Source organism: Scatophagus argus, chromosome 24, assembly GCF_020382885.2.
Source record: "Scatophagus argus isolate fScaArg1 chromosome 24, fScaArg1.pri, whole genome shotgun sequence".
NCBI lineage: Eukaryota > Metazoa > Chordata > Actinopteri > Scatophagidae > Scatophagus > Scatophagus argus.
In genome coordinates, this window is record NC_058516.1 from 9,863,690 (window position 1) to 9,877,181 (window position 13,492).

General features: G+C 44.4%; 1 protein-coding gene across 3 annotated transcripts in view; it reads right to left on the minus strand.

The window, feature by feature from the left end:
• Window positions 1-13,492, minus strand: part of pard3ba (par-3 family cell polarity regulator beta a) — a 138,253-nt gene that overhangs the window by 93,681 nt on the left and 31,080 nt on the right. For all 3 annotated transcript variants that reach the window (XM_046382253.1, XM_046382252.1, XM_046382250.1), the window contains exons 4-7: window positions 9,940-10,046; window positions 4,482-4,564; window positions 1,142-1,228; window positions 806-931 (exon numbers count right to left, since the gene is read on the minus strand). In XM_046382253.1, the coding sequence (XP_046238209.1) occupies window positions 806-931; window positions 1,142-1,228; window positions 4,482-4,564; window positions 9,940-10,046 (403 nt within the window). The remainder of the gene's footprint in view (window positions 1-805; window positions 932-1,141; window positions 1,229-4,481; window positions 4,565-9,939; window positions 10,047-13,492) is intronic.

Here is a 13,492-nt window from a genome sequence, read left to right on the forward strand (position 1 = left end):
AGCAAACGACTGAAGTTAATATACAAAACATTTAGGTGGCACGCTTCTTATTTTTTGCTGCGGTTGACAGTAGCCTTTGTCTGTCTAAGATGCACTCGACAAGCTTTCATCCGTACAAGGCTTTGTTAGAGGAAGTAACAACACTGCACAATCGCGAGTGGACTGTATGCTGTCGCGGTTCGCAATGGAACGCTGATTCTTCTCTGGTGAAGCGATCTCGAGGGCTGCATCTCGTTAATGAGTCAGAACGTTCCAGTGGAAGCTTCCATGCATATCATATTGAGATTTTAGGCTCGTCAGCTTCATAGTTGAACAGTGGAAACTTCAGTAGTAGGAGTCAGACTTTCATATCTTATACTACTCTTTTTTTATATTCAGATTAGGAACACAACTAGTTCAGAACTGGGAACAACTTTAAAATGCATTGTAGGACATTATGAGAAAGCTGGGTGGCAGTAAGGAGCTAACAGCACTCTATTTTATATATTTATAAAGCATTATATTATGTGTTTTTAAATATGGCTCAAGGACACACTGCACATGATCCCTTGAATATTTAGTCCTTGAAAACCATCATGCTAATACAGAGAGTGGGCTACTGGCATTTAAATGCTCTGCAGAAGAATGGAGAGAAACTTGGGTTGCTGACCCCTTTCAGTCAGTTTAAGGGCCTTTAAGCAGACTGTGACTATATGTTACTGTTTGTGGTACAGTGTATTTATATTGTGCATGTATTTAATGCAATATATACTACATATATGTGTATGTGTGTGTGTGTGTGTGTGTTGATAAGCAGTATGCTTACTGTGCGAATGTCTTGTCCTGGAGTCGTGTGTTGTTGATTTGGACAATACACTCATCCTCCTGGAAGAGATTCTCCCTCCTGGCGCGACTGTTTTCCTCGATGCCTTTAACGTGCAGCCCCAGGGTTCTTGGAACACACACACACACAGTATAGAGTGAATATAAACACATATATCATTACATGTCAACGCTTGAAATCTTTATGCCTTTCTAAGAGTCAACATTGCCATCTGCCTTTTATGAATGTCTGACTGATTACAAGTGGGTGTGGTGGGAGAAGAGTGTGTCACCGTGTTTTACGTGATTGCATGTGCAACAGTGTGGGCTCTGTGCTTACCGTCCGCTGAGAGAGGAGCAGTAAGGGACCACATGGATACCCAGGGGCCCCCAGTCACACGGAAACTCCACCGTCCTCGTAAGGGTGCTGCCAGCAAAATACACATTGTCAAATACACACACACGGACATTGTTAAAAGTAGTGAAAATGAGGGCATGTATCATATATTGTACACAATCATAGTAACACAAAGCAGTACACAGCTGCGCACACACACAATCCAGCTCTTCTATGAGCAAGCTCTTCAAAATCCATTTGCATTTTCCTCCAGGCCACACAGATAGGGATACAAATTAGTTCATAGGTAGTCCTGCCAAACATCAGACAAACGTGTGTGTGTGTGTGTGTGTGATAGAGAAAGAGAGAGAGAGAGAGGTGGCTACTTCACTCTTTATCTACCTGCTTCTCAAACGGCCAATCTAGCTGGTGGACAGAAGAAAAGGGCAGGAGATAAAAGCGAAAGACAGATAGAGGGGCAGATAGAGATGAAACAGAATGAGCTTCTCTAATAATCTCAACAGAGCCCTGGACTGTGGCTTTTAACAGCAGATAAACAAGGACAATACTACTGAAGATAGGGAGGAAAGGGACTGCTTTTGATACTGGTTGGCTGAGAGATGGGACCTGCATGATGGAGACATGGTAGATCACAGGTGAAGCCAGTTTCTGCCTGGTTGTTTACTACTACATGTACATAGAGAGCTGAAAATAGGATGGAAAAGTCTTACTTTACGTTAAATTCAGAGGCATGTGTGCAGATATCTGGTACTAGGTTTGGAACTTCTTGCCATTTAAAATCAGCCAAGTTTGCTTCATCATTTTCCCTGAGTGTAAACTGCCCACCCCGACACTCTGGTCTGAGGTCCTCCTGAGAGGATTTGAGAAAAAGTTCTCCCATGTCCTCAAAAGAACGGTCCAAAAAGAGCGATCTCAGGTGGGGGCCAAGGGACTCTTTCAGCGCCCAGACTCTACGCATAAATATTACTAAGCTGCAAAGCAAAGCGAACAAAGACAAAGAAGTTCAAGGTTTATGTGCTTCATACACGTACACAAGCCCAAGGACTAGCTGGGATCATTACAGCCCACTCCTCTGTCACTGTCACCCCACTCTCGTTAACCTCTGCCAGGGTCACACACGTACTGTACACACACATCCACGCACACACACATTCAATTTGCATTCTTATTGCTACATCTATTGCATGCTCACAAACACCATCAGTCACATTCCTCTAAATTGAATTCACAGATACACACATGCATCAAATTTACATCTATTAGGGAACACAGTTACATCAAAATTACACATGTGCACAACCCCTGAACTGCACACACACACACACACACACACAAACACACACACTCACACCGACTCTTTAAATTTACTTTCAGTGATGGTAAACAATCAGGCCAGGACAGGTTACAGAGACTTACACACAAAGCTGGTTGTGAATGATGTATGTGTATTCGCACAGTGTGTGTTGCACAAACAAACACACACACATCCATATAAAAACAAACAAGCTCATCAGAGGCAACCATAGCTTGTTAGCGCTGCACGCCAATATGCAGAATAGCTCCGCTCATCCATTTTAGCATCAGAGAGAGAGAGAGAGAGAGAGAGAGAGGGAGGCAAGGGACGGTGGGATGGATGAAAAGAGCAACGAGGAGTGAGACAGATGGAGCTCCCACTCTTGGTTGACTTCCTCTACATCAACGGAAGCTGAGCGCCTAACAAACTCGCGGCCGGGACTCGCTGAAAATGTGCCCTCGCTCGCTCACCGTGGCTTCTTCAACCGCCAACCATCTGTTAGCATGGCAAACTATCTGTGAGAGCAATGCCTCCATTGTATCGCAGTGCTGTCAAGACACCACTGCACTGTAAAACGCTGAAAAATCACCATCTGTCACTCCGGCCAAGTCTTTTCCCCGATTCTCTCCGGGTTTATTTTTAAAAGAACAATTTCCTAATCGGAAAATCGGTCGGCTGCAGAGGAGGCTGCACAATGACCTTTTACTTGCTGCCTGAGACAGGTGAAGGGTTGTGATGGCGGGGTCAACTGTTGCCACAGTTACTGCGTGACTGACAGCCTGGAAAAACGAAGATAAAACTCCCATCATGCCAGAGGTCTGCGAGTGACATGCCCATAAAGAAAAGAGGAAGTTGCCATGGTGAGACGTGCACACCCATGTGCAATACACCCATTCACCTGCATACACACATGCACACTTACACACTCTTGACAAGTGAGGAAGATTTACAGCATAATACTCTACTACTACTAATACTAGTGAGGTTAAGCAGCTGATTGACATTTGAGAGAAAATGTGTTAATTGATTGATTATTTGAATGTTTGCACTTCTTTCGGCTTTCGAGACTAAATGAACCCTTTCCAGGCTTTAGGTTACGCGAATTAGCTGTCAAAAATATGACAGCAACCATGAGCTTTTAACATCACCACGTTGCAATATATAACATAAGCAAATCAGCTGATCGAAGTGCAACAACAAAGGTACAGGTTTCATTAGGGGTGGGTGATGCGGTGTTTAGAGATTACGATCTTGAAGACGTCCACTACCTACTTGTGCCATTTAATGTCCTCTCACTTCTGTTTGTGCCTTGCAGCTGTGATTAAATAGATCATTACATTGTGGCTTTTTTTTTTTGCCCAGATTGCCCAGATCTAGTCTATATAATAAGCCTTACCCAAACAATAGACAGCAACAACAGCAACAGTAATTGGTTCAAATCAAGGTTTTAATCAATACTGAGCATTATTATGTGCAGCCCTACTACTTGAAATGTTATTGTCTCTAACCTTTATCTATCTAGACCGAAAAAGTAGCTGTTCGCACCTGCTTTAAAGAGATCTTGTGTTGTATTCAACTCTTTCAGAAGTCCTATCAGACACTTTCACCTTCAATGCTACATTGTTTAATTCATGTCATTGATTCTGTTGTTTTCATCTCTCCGTCTTAGGGTAAAGCATTTTATACACTGCCATAAAAGTAAGTTGTCTTGCCGTAGTGCAGACAACTTTCATAATAATTAGAATAAATGCTGCTCATAGTGACGACTCATAGCACTGAAAGAAGTGGAGGAACCGCCCTCCAGCTCCCTCCTTTTCAAAACTCACCTCTGTCCCAGACTGTCACACACACACAAACACACACACACACACACACACACACACAGGAGACTTTTTAATCCAGTCAGTGTGTCAGCCTGTCAAACAAAGACTGGGGTGTTAATCCTAGTCTCCATCACTGCTGCCGTACACAGCTACACCATGTCTAACATAAGTACACTGAAACACACCTGCACACACACACTCTCACCTTGAGTTGACTTGGCTCATTTTGGCAGGAGGGCTCTCTGTGCGCAGTTGGTCCAAAGGTCCTCTCAGTGCATTGTTGATTTCCTGTTGAAAATAAAAACAACACACAAACAGACGTTCATTCATTCATTCAACATGATGAAGATAATAGCTGCAGTGACAAATTAGCAAGTGTCCACGTTTGCAGACAGAAGCAGTAGCAAGTCGGCGAACATGAGGAGGCCCGTCGCCAATTAGCAAAACAATCTAACACTGCCATCAATCACCTTTGCAAGACAGCGAAGCGAGGACGACCGCCGGACGCCGAGCTTGTAACATGCGCCGCTGTCCTTCCTTCACTCTATGTACATTTCTATCCGTCTACCTCTCCCTCCCCCTCCCTCCATCCCTGCCCCATGTCAGGCAAGGCTCTATTTTTAAGTCAACAAAATCAACAACCCGGAGGGAAAACAGAGAGAGAAAGAGAGAGAGAAACGTGGGAAGGAAGGAAGAAAACGACGGCGTCAAACTGTTGCGAGAGGCTCAGACGCACTCGAGGGATGGCAGAGGGAATCTACCCCCAAATCGCTAAAGACAAGAAGGGTGCAATTAGGGTCCTTCTGCCTTGTCACTTTCATTGTGTCACCAGTACTAATGGTTAAAAAGCTCCCGCCCACCAGCTCGCTCCTTAGCAACCCCTCCCTCCACCACACCCAACTCCCCGGTGGACCCTCTGTCACACGCCGTAAATATCTGCTTAATAACGCGCACACACACACCATTACGCATAAATTTCCTGCAAAATCTACCCACACGTATTGAATCTGCAGAGCCACAAACATCAAAATAGCGTATCGGTGAACACACACACATTTATATGTATATGCTGCCTGTACAAATAGTGACCCACTTATCCGGGCAGTGTGCGATTACCCCACAATAGAGCGCATGTGTGTGTGCGGGGGTAGAAAGACGAGCTGGAGGATCCATTGTCCCTGTGCATCTTCCTGCAACGCCATTAGCCAACACACACACACACACACACACACACAGACATCCTCGTAACAGTAAGGCACTGTGCCTTTGGGAACACCAGGTTGGCAGAAGAGCAGGTGAGCACGTGTACAGCCATCATAAACACATTTGTGCTCGTTGTGCACTTTTACAAGAACCGCACTGTGAAACTGAACCACCACATGCCTGTGGTACAATAACATAAAAACCCCTGTGTGCCCGCTTTAGTACAACTATGCTATAAGACATGCCATATGGGGATGTAACACACATATACACACAAACCTCCCAGTCTTTAATGCTTTCAAAATCAGGGATCACTCCGTAATGCCCAGTGTGAATCTAATCCCTGATTGAGAGCACTCCTGTTTATGTAGACATAAAAAAACAAAACAGGGGCTTTCCTCTGAGGGCACCCTGCTGGTCCTCAGCCAATCAGCTCGCCCCGCTCTCGGCTCGTACCTCAACACACAAAGAAGGAACATTAGTGCCACCCCCATCTCTGTAAGTATGTCTGTGATGGTGTAGCCTTCACAGAATCATCACATCTGATGAAGTGTTACTGTGCTTAACACACTCTTAACTTTTATTTCTATCTTTATTATCTTTATCGCTCATACATGCTTCAATTCGGTTCACTACTAGCAATGATAAAGGCTACATGTGTGTGACTGGCTGTTATTGACTACTACTTGCACTAATAGTACATGACTACCATTACTACTACTACAACTGCTTTGACTGTGACAAGCACACCCCATGTATGAAACCTCAAAACTACAGAGAGAAATCTGCACATCAGTTGGCACTACAACTTTCCAAACTCACACTTGGACTGACACTGCCTTCTTTTTATTTTCGCACTCACAATTCCTCAAACACTTTAAACTAACTGTCAACGCACCTAAAATTTTTTGGCGCTGTCCCGTGCTTACGCTTCAACTCCTATCAGCACTTTTACTTTTAGCTGCCACTTTAACCCTTTTAAGGTCTGTCACTTAAGATACAAAATCCCTTTCTGTCAACGCTTAACGCTGTCAACTTAAGCAACGACTCCCATGTGAATTGAGCACAAAAGCTTGAAAGAATCAAAACTATGAGACAATTAAAATGTTTCAAGCAAAAAAGAAAACATGAACATTTTCCACTGAAACCATGATTTTCAGTTGCTTTGTTTTATATAATCTGTTTTCTTCTTCACTGAGTGATCTGAATGTGACAGGCTTGGCGGTCCCAGGATGGACACTGTATGCAAACCCATGTGAGCGCAATTAACAGGTTGTGTGCTCTGTTATTGTGCTGCACGCTGCCACGGTGGTTTGGTGTTTTTGGTCGCCGTTTGTAAGTCGTGTGAGTGACGGGCCGGTGTGCAGACATATGAGGGATGAGGTGTTTGTGTGTGAGTCTGCGTGTGTGGTTGTTTTCGGACCGATGAGTAATGAGGTGTGTGCTTCTTTTGTGCATTTTCCTCTGAGTGTTGGAATCATCTGCTACACGTCAGGCGGTTGAGAAACTGTGTGCACGTGTGTTAGAAGAAGGAGTGTTTGTATGTATATACACTGCAGGATCACAGCGTCAGTGTAGTAGCCAGTGCTCTTTGACCCTTGTCATATCCATCACATCAACTGACTACTGTGGCTGCAGTGCATCACCTATGTTCTCTTGTAAGAAACACAAGCTTACACATGCTAATGCCTTAAGATCCTCAAGGGGCAGATAGACACACAGATACGCACGGCACCCAGCTGCCAGCATGAGACACTGTACACACAGTCACCGAAAAGAAAAAAGAAAAACTGCAGACTTTGGTTTAGGTAGTTTAGGTGTCAGCTTTTTACATCACGGCTGAAGGAACATCGGACAGAGTGTAACATATTAAAGTCAGACTTTCTGCTGTGTTAACATGTATTGCATCAGTGCACCCCCGAGGTGCTGAAAATCAGCCAAAAAACGTGGGAGGCAGAGCGAGGCAGCAGGACAGAAAGGGAGGATGAAGAAACATGACGAGGATTAGGAGGTTGGAGGAGGAGGAGGAGGAGGAGGAGTGATGGCGGTGAGAGGAGCGTAAGAGAAAGAATCCACGGGTTAGTGCTGTTAGCGGCTAACATTAAACGTCTCCTTTATTAGGTGCGTACATGGCAGGAAGCCTAAATCAATTAAAGGGCCGGCTGCATGTTTAGCACTGTTCAGCCTTTTGCCGGTTTCATTAACTCCTCAGATAAAGAGAGAAAGTCTTGGAGAGGTATGCACACGGACTACATGAGAATCAAAGACGGAGAGAAGTGGGCCAACCTTGGCCTTCACCATAGCAGGCAGAAAAATCAATTAAAAGAGGCAGGGCACGTATTTATCACTGTATCAGCCTTAATTACACTTTATCTAGCTTTCAATACCTCCTCCAAGACAAAGAGGGACAGATGTGTGTGTGCGTGTGTTTAAGTTGCAAGTGTTGTGTGTCTATGAGTAAGTGAGCATGTGGAGGGAGATAAGGAGGAGGTCTGCAGTACAGTGGATGAGTGAGGATGAGGTGATAGCGTATTGATCTATGGAAGTCCATCAGGCCCAAGACTCAATATGCCCAAGAGCTGTGACGGCCTGCTAGCCTTAGCCACACACACAAACACGCACAAACACACTCACACACTATAAGGCAGCATTTACTCTTTGTCGTCCTCTGCGCTCTGTGGGTCATATGTGGACTATACAGTCTGGATTCCAAGTCTTGAACAGATTGTTCAGTTTACAGGTTACTGTACTTCACCTACAGATGATTGATTTTTATATTGCAAGACTTCAGGGTTGTGGTATTGTGACAGTTCACACAGCCGTTGTGGAGATTAAAGTGCGATCGTGGGAAGTCACTTCACCCACTCGGCTCCACTTCGGCAGCGACCGTTGGGACCTTCCATCTCCTGAGTGTCAACTTTTCAGACGAGCTGGATGACAAGCGACCGGTCTGAAACTCTCCCTGACCCGGGCTGATGAGGATCAGAGAAGTGGTGAGCTTTCTCAAGAGGAAGGGCGAGCACTTCAGCGGCAAGAAAACGATCCTTACTCAAATCTCATTCAACAACGTTGCATGTGAGCATTGAGACCATTCATCAAATTTACATGCACATTCGTAACTCTTATTAAATATGGAGATTAGGACTGAGCGGTAAGATAATGAAACGATTAAGGTGTGAAATGATTAAGTTCAAAAATGCAAAAAACCCATAAAAGCAATGGAACTATTACTGTGCCATGTAAATGTCTAAGTCTCACTCGGTATCAGGGTATCAACTCACTTGACATTCTTTTAATGCCCCTGCATTATTCCAGAAAGCTGCGAAAAACTACAAAGATGGCTTCTTTTCTGAAAAATGACTGAATCTCAACTAAGGTACAATTACACGTACAAATTATTCTCTTTATTAATGTATTAACAAGACAGAGAGTCTACAGTCTTGCATGAAGCTGTCGCATGGGCGACAAATATTTACATTCACCATCTCAGTTTAGCATGCTAGCGTGCTCACATATTATTTTTAATAATCCGCTGATCACCAAAGTTATTACAGCTCATGCTGAGGGGCTCATTAATGTCTGTAGCAGCATCCAACAGATATTGAGACAGATACTACAGTCTTGACTGAAGTGATGGACTGATTGAGAGCCACTGACAGACACTGTCGAACAGTAAGGATATTTTCAATCATGTATAACGAGCCTGTTCACTCTAGGTTTGGCTGTGCTGTTTGAAGCAGATGAGGACTGACGTTTTATTGGACAGCAAATACGGGGCTTTGTCATTGTGTTTACTCGCCGCCCGCTGATGCCTGAGTTCTGCTTAATCACTGCTCTGTCGAACACGGCGGGGGTAAACAACAAGACTCCCTCACTCTACCTGAGCTCCCCCTAACACACATATTAAGAGTGTGACCTCACATAGCCTCAGTTCTGTCCGCCACGCGCACACACACACACACACACACGCAGTCAAACACAGAGGGGCAAGAAAAGGCAGCAAACAAAGTCTTCCTTAATGGCGGCCCTGTTTGGAGAAGAAGGAGAGCACTTGAAACGACGATCCCTTTCTAAGTGCAGCCTGGGGCGTGGAGCTGGGCCACAAGACCAGTATTCACTGAGTTCCTCTGTTTGCTACAAGGGAATGGCGCCACAGACGTCATGGAAATTAAAGATGCTCATCTCCCTTTTATATTCTTTGGACATTTTCATCTCTTTTCCTTTGTCTCTTTTTTTTAGTTAAAACATTTGAAGCCTTTCAAACAACATTTTAAACTGTAGGACACTGACACTTGCTGAACTTTTTGCGCCAATCGCTGCCTCGAGAAAAAGCAATTAAATAGCACAGGAATACACATACAGGCTACCTGAAAAATGGCTGATTTTATTATCAGCATCTCGCTTTTTTTTGTTTTGTTTTTAGCTTTTTCCTACTCCTGCCACTGTGGCACTGTGCTCACCGGCTCAGGAGACCCATTGTTGTGGTCATCAGATGGGGGCGTGGTCGTCGTCTGAGAGGGCGGAGCCAAAGCGGAGTCACTGCTGCTCCTCACCAACAGAGGTGTGTCTGCGTGGGGAAAGACAACGTTAGAAAAAGACGAAGTGCTGGAGGTCACTTTGTTGTTCGCTTGCACTGTGACACTTTCATTTGGCCAGCTGTGGCAAAGAAGTCGAATTCTGTTCCATTTCTCAAACTGCAAACGCAGGAAGAGGAGAAGAGTGTTTTGATGACGCAGAGCAGCTGGCCTGCATCTTGTTGAAACAAGCATTATTGAGGCTCAGAGACTTTCACCAAAGCACTTAAAAACAGAAAACTGAAAGTGTCTGTTGGCTCTTTAATACGACACTTTAAAACAAAACAAAGGAAATTCTGAAGAAAATGGACACAGGAAATGGGACATTAAGTGTTTCGAAAAAAAACATCTAATACAAACAAATCCGTCTCTGTATGGTGAAAATGACTTTTTTAAGGACTGTAATTCATTTTAAGATGACTCATAAACTCTTTGAGTGGGCCAGCAACCACCCAACCATTACACAAGCCCCACACCCATGGTGTACATTTTCATACTACCAGCTGTTGCTTCCATGCCCACAAACACACGAATAATCACATGCACACACACTCTTACCACAGCCCTTCCCTGCAGCTCAGAGGAGATGGGAGAGGGAGAGGTAACATGGGCAGGTCTTAATCCACAATAAAACAATTCAAAAGAATCTAATTTGCACCTTTGTGCTGCCTCTTGCTTTTAATATCCACCCCAAAGGGAGCAGACTGGTAGTTGTGGATGTAAAACCCGTAGCAGGGTGTTTTCAAATGTAACTCGACAGAGGAGGAAAATAAAGACAGGGGAGAGAAAAAAGGAGGGGGAGAGTGTGAGATCAACAAAAAAGGAAGGGAGAGAGAGCCGGGAGATGGTGACAGTGAAGAAAGGAGGGAGAGAACCTCGAAAACCAAGAGACACGGAGAGGGAAGGCAAACAAAATTCTCTTCTTTCCTGTAATCAATCTCTCTTTGGAGGGTCAGTGACAGGGTCCTGGTCTAACGTGGTCGGAATAGAGAGAGCAGAGGATGAGAACGAGTGAGAGAGGGAGGAGTGGCAGGTGGGTCTCTGTGCTCAAATAATCTCCACATGTTGGGTCATCTGATCGTGTGCTCAAGTTTGTCTAATGAGTGTTATTAATCATAAGTTATTTATTTACCAATCCCAGTTGTTCTTTATGCTTCTGAAAGTAAACATTTAAAAACACAAAGGTGAGCAAAAAAAAAAATAATAATAATAAAAAAAAGAGAAAGAGAGAAAGCTTCAAAATGTTTCTCCTTCCAGTTTTCTGAGGAAACCAACAGAATGGGGTCCGATTTGATTTAGAAAAGCGGACTTCATGTACAAATGTTAGACGATAAAATGTGATTTGCAATAATAAAACGTGCTTTGATTTAACACCGAAACATCTGGAGAGAAAAAAAAACAGGTATCTTCTCATAGCTGGCATCAAAAGGCGTCAGAGAAGTACATCACACAGCGTTTGAACATATCAACGGCTTCTGCTCCCTCCATCTGATTATCTATTAATCTTGTGTGCATCTAAAAATAGGTCAATGTTTTTAAATGAGTCTTTTGTCACGGTGTGTTCCGACTGAACACAAAGTGAATTTTAGATCCGGCAGGATTGCACGTGTAGTCAAGTCAAAAGCGTAAGCGGGTTCGCTCTAGTCGTGATGTGTGTCCAGGCTTAAAACGTTAAACATTTGAGAGACAAATCTGTGTTTGCCCAGTTTAAGAATGTGCAGGAATAAGAAGACGGGGGAGAGGAGGTGTGGGAGATCAGATCAGAAAAAAAATGGGAGTTCATCAGTCAGGGGCCTAAAGTACACAGATACACACTGCCCACGCAGGGCCAGGGTGGAGGTTGCTTGCTAACTTGCAGCTGAAGGAGACAGCGCTGGTACATCTGCTGCTTGAGGCAAACAGACATGGACAGTGTGCACGAACTACTTTGCATTTGGATTGATCCAGAGCAATGTTTAGGGCGAAAGTCAATGTGTCACAGCATTGACCGTATATTTATTTAAATATACACCAATTAGCCAGAACAGCCCGTCAGCAGCAGCAGCCCTCCCCCCAGCTGGACAGTCTCAAAGACCACAACAACGTCCTGCAGATGCACAGGAATAAGCCAAATCCACCCTCCCACCTCGAGGCCCCACCCTCAGCGCACAGGACCCAGAAGACCCAACATTTCAATGCTGGTGACCACAAAATACCCCCTCAGAGGTCCCGTGTCCCTTCAACAGGCAGGTCAGGGCTGTTTTGGCAGCACAACGGGGGTGCCTACAAACTATCAACCAGGTGAGAAAAATGTGAGCTGCGATGCTAGATCACAGTTTCGCCCTTAAACCATCTCTCGATGACTGAGCCTTATGGACTTTCACTCAAACAATGCAACCTCAGAAAGCCCTACTTCAGCTTCTTTACATTTCCCAGACCAACATATGCAAAGGTTTACAAGTTTAGAGGAACCGGGAATAGAAAGCAGTAAAACTTAATTGATGCTTCTTTCACTCTCCCTCCGCTACCCACCTGTCTGGAGCTCTCATGGGAAGTGAACGCAGATAAAAATACACACATTCTCACACTGAACAACAAGCATGTATCAGGTTTTGAAAAAGTAACCGCATACACACTCGCACATTTGAGTCGAGCCAAGGCTGCTAAGGCAAAGAATTTTCCCACCATATGGGAAGAGTTGACACCTACTCTTAAACAGTGACGAACTGCACAGCATAAAATGAAACTGCAAGGACAAAAGGTACATTAAGTGCCAAAATACCTTTACTACTGCACTGCCACCTGGGCTAAATAATAGCACCTGTTAAGACGGAATCCTGTAGATTTTCAAGATACTGAATGATGAACTGTAAGAAAGGGCTTATTTCCAAAGTGCCTATAATGGATTTTCAGAAGGAGCTCCACAAATACAGACTTATACATCACCACAATGTCAATGATGCGACTTTGTTAAGTGACCAAGGCTGCTCCATGGTCACAGTCAGGGTCCATTACCCAGCGGTCAGCCCCATAAATCCTCCTCCATTTATCCATCGGAGTCAGATCTGCCTCCATCAATCCTCCCACCACTTAGAGCCCCGGGAGCCTGGCCTGTTCCATGTGAAGGAACCTGAGGGTCAGTAACTTTGACCTCTGAACTGAACTGACCTGGGGAGGGGCGGGGGTCAAGCGGTGTCACAGAGGGTCGGCGATATTGATGAGAGTGACAGTTTTAACTCTCTTAGGTCAGCCACCGTTTGGACACTCATAAACAAGATTGCCTCTGAGAAATTACTAACCAAATGTGACTTGGTTGATGGAAAGATTCTGGTTCTAATTTGCTGGCAAAAAATCTTTTTTTTCCACCTACTAGTCACCTTTGCCAGTTGCAGAGGAAGTTAATTTTGAACAACAGCCTGCCCTGGGCACCTCCACATCATAAATCTTGACTTTACCCATG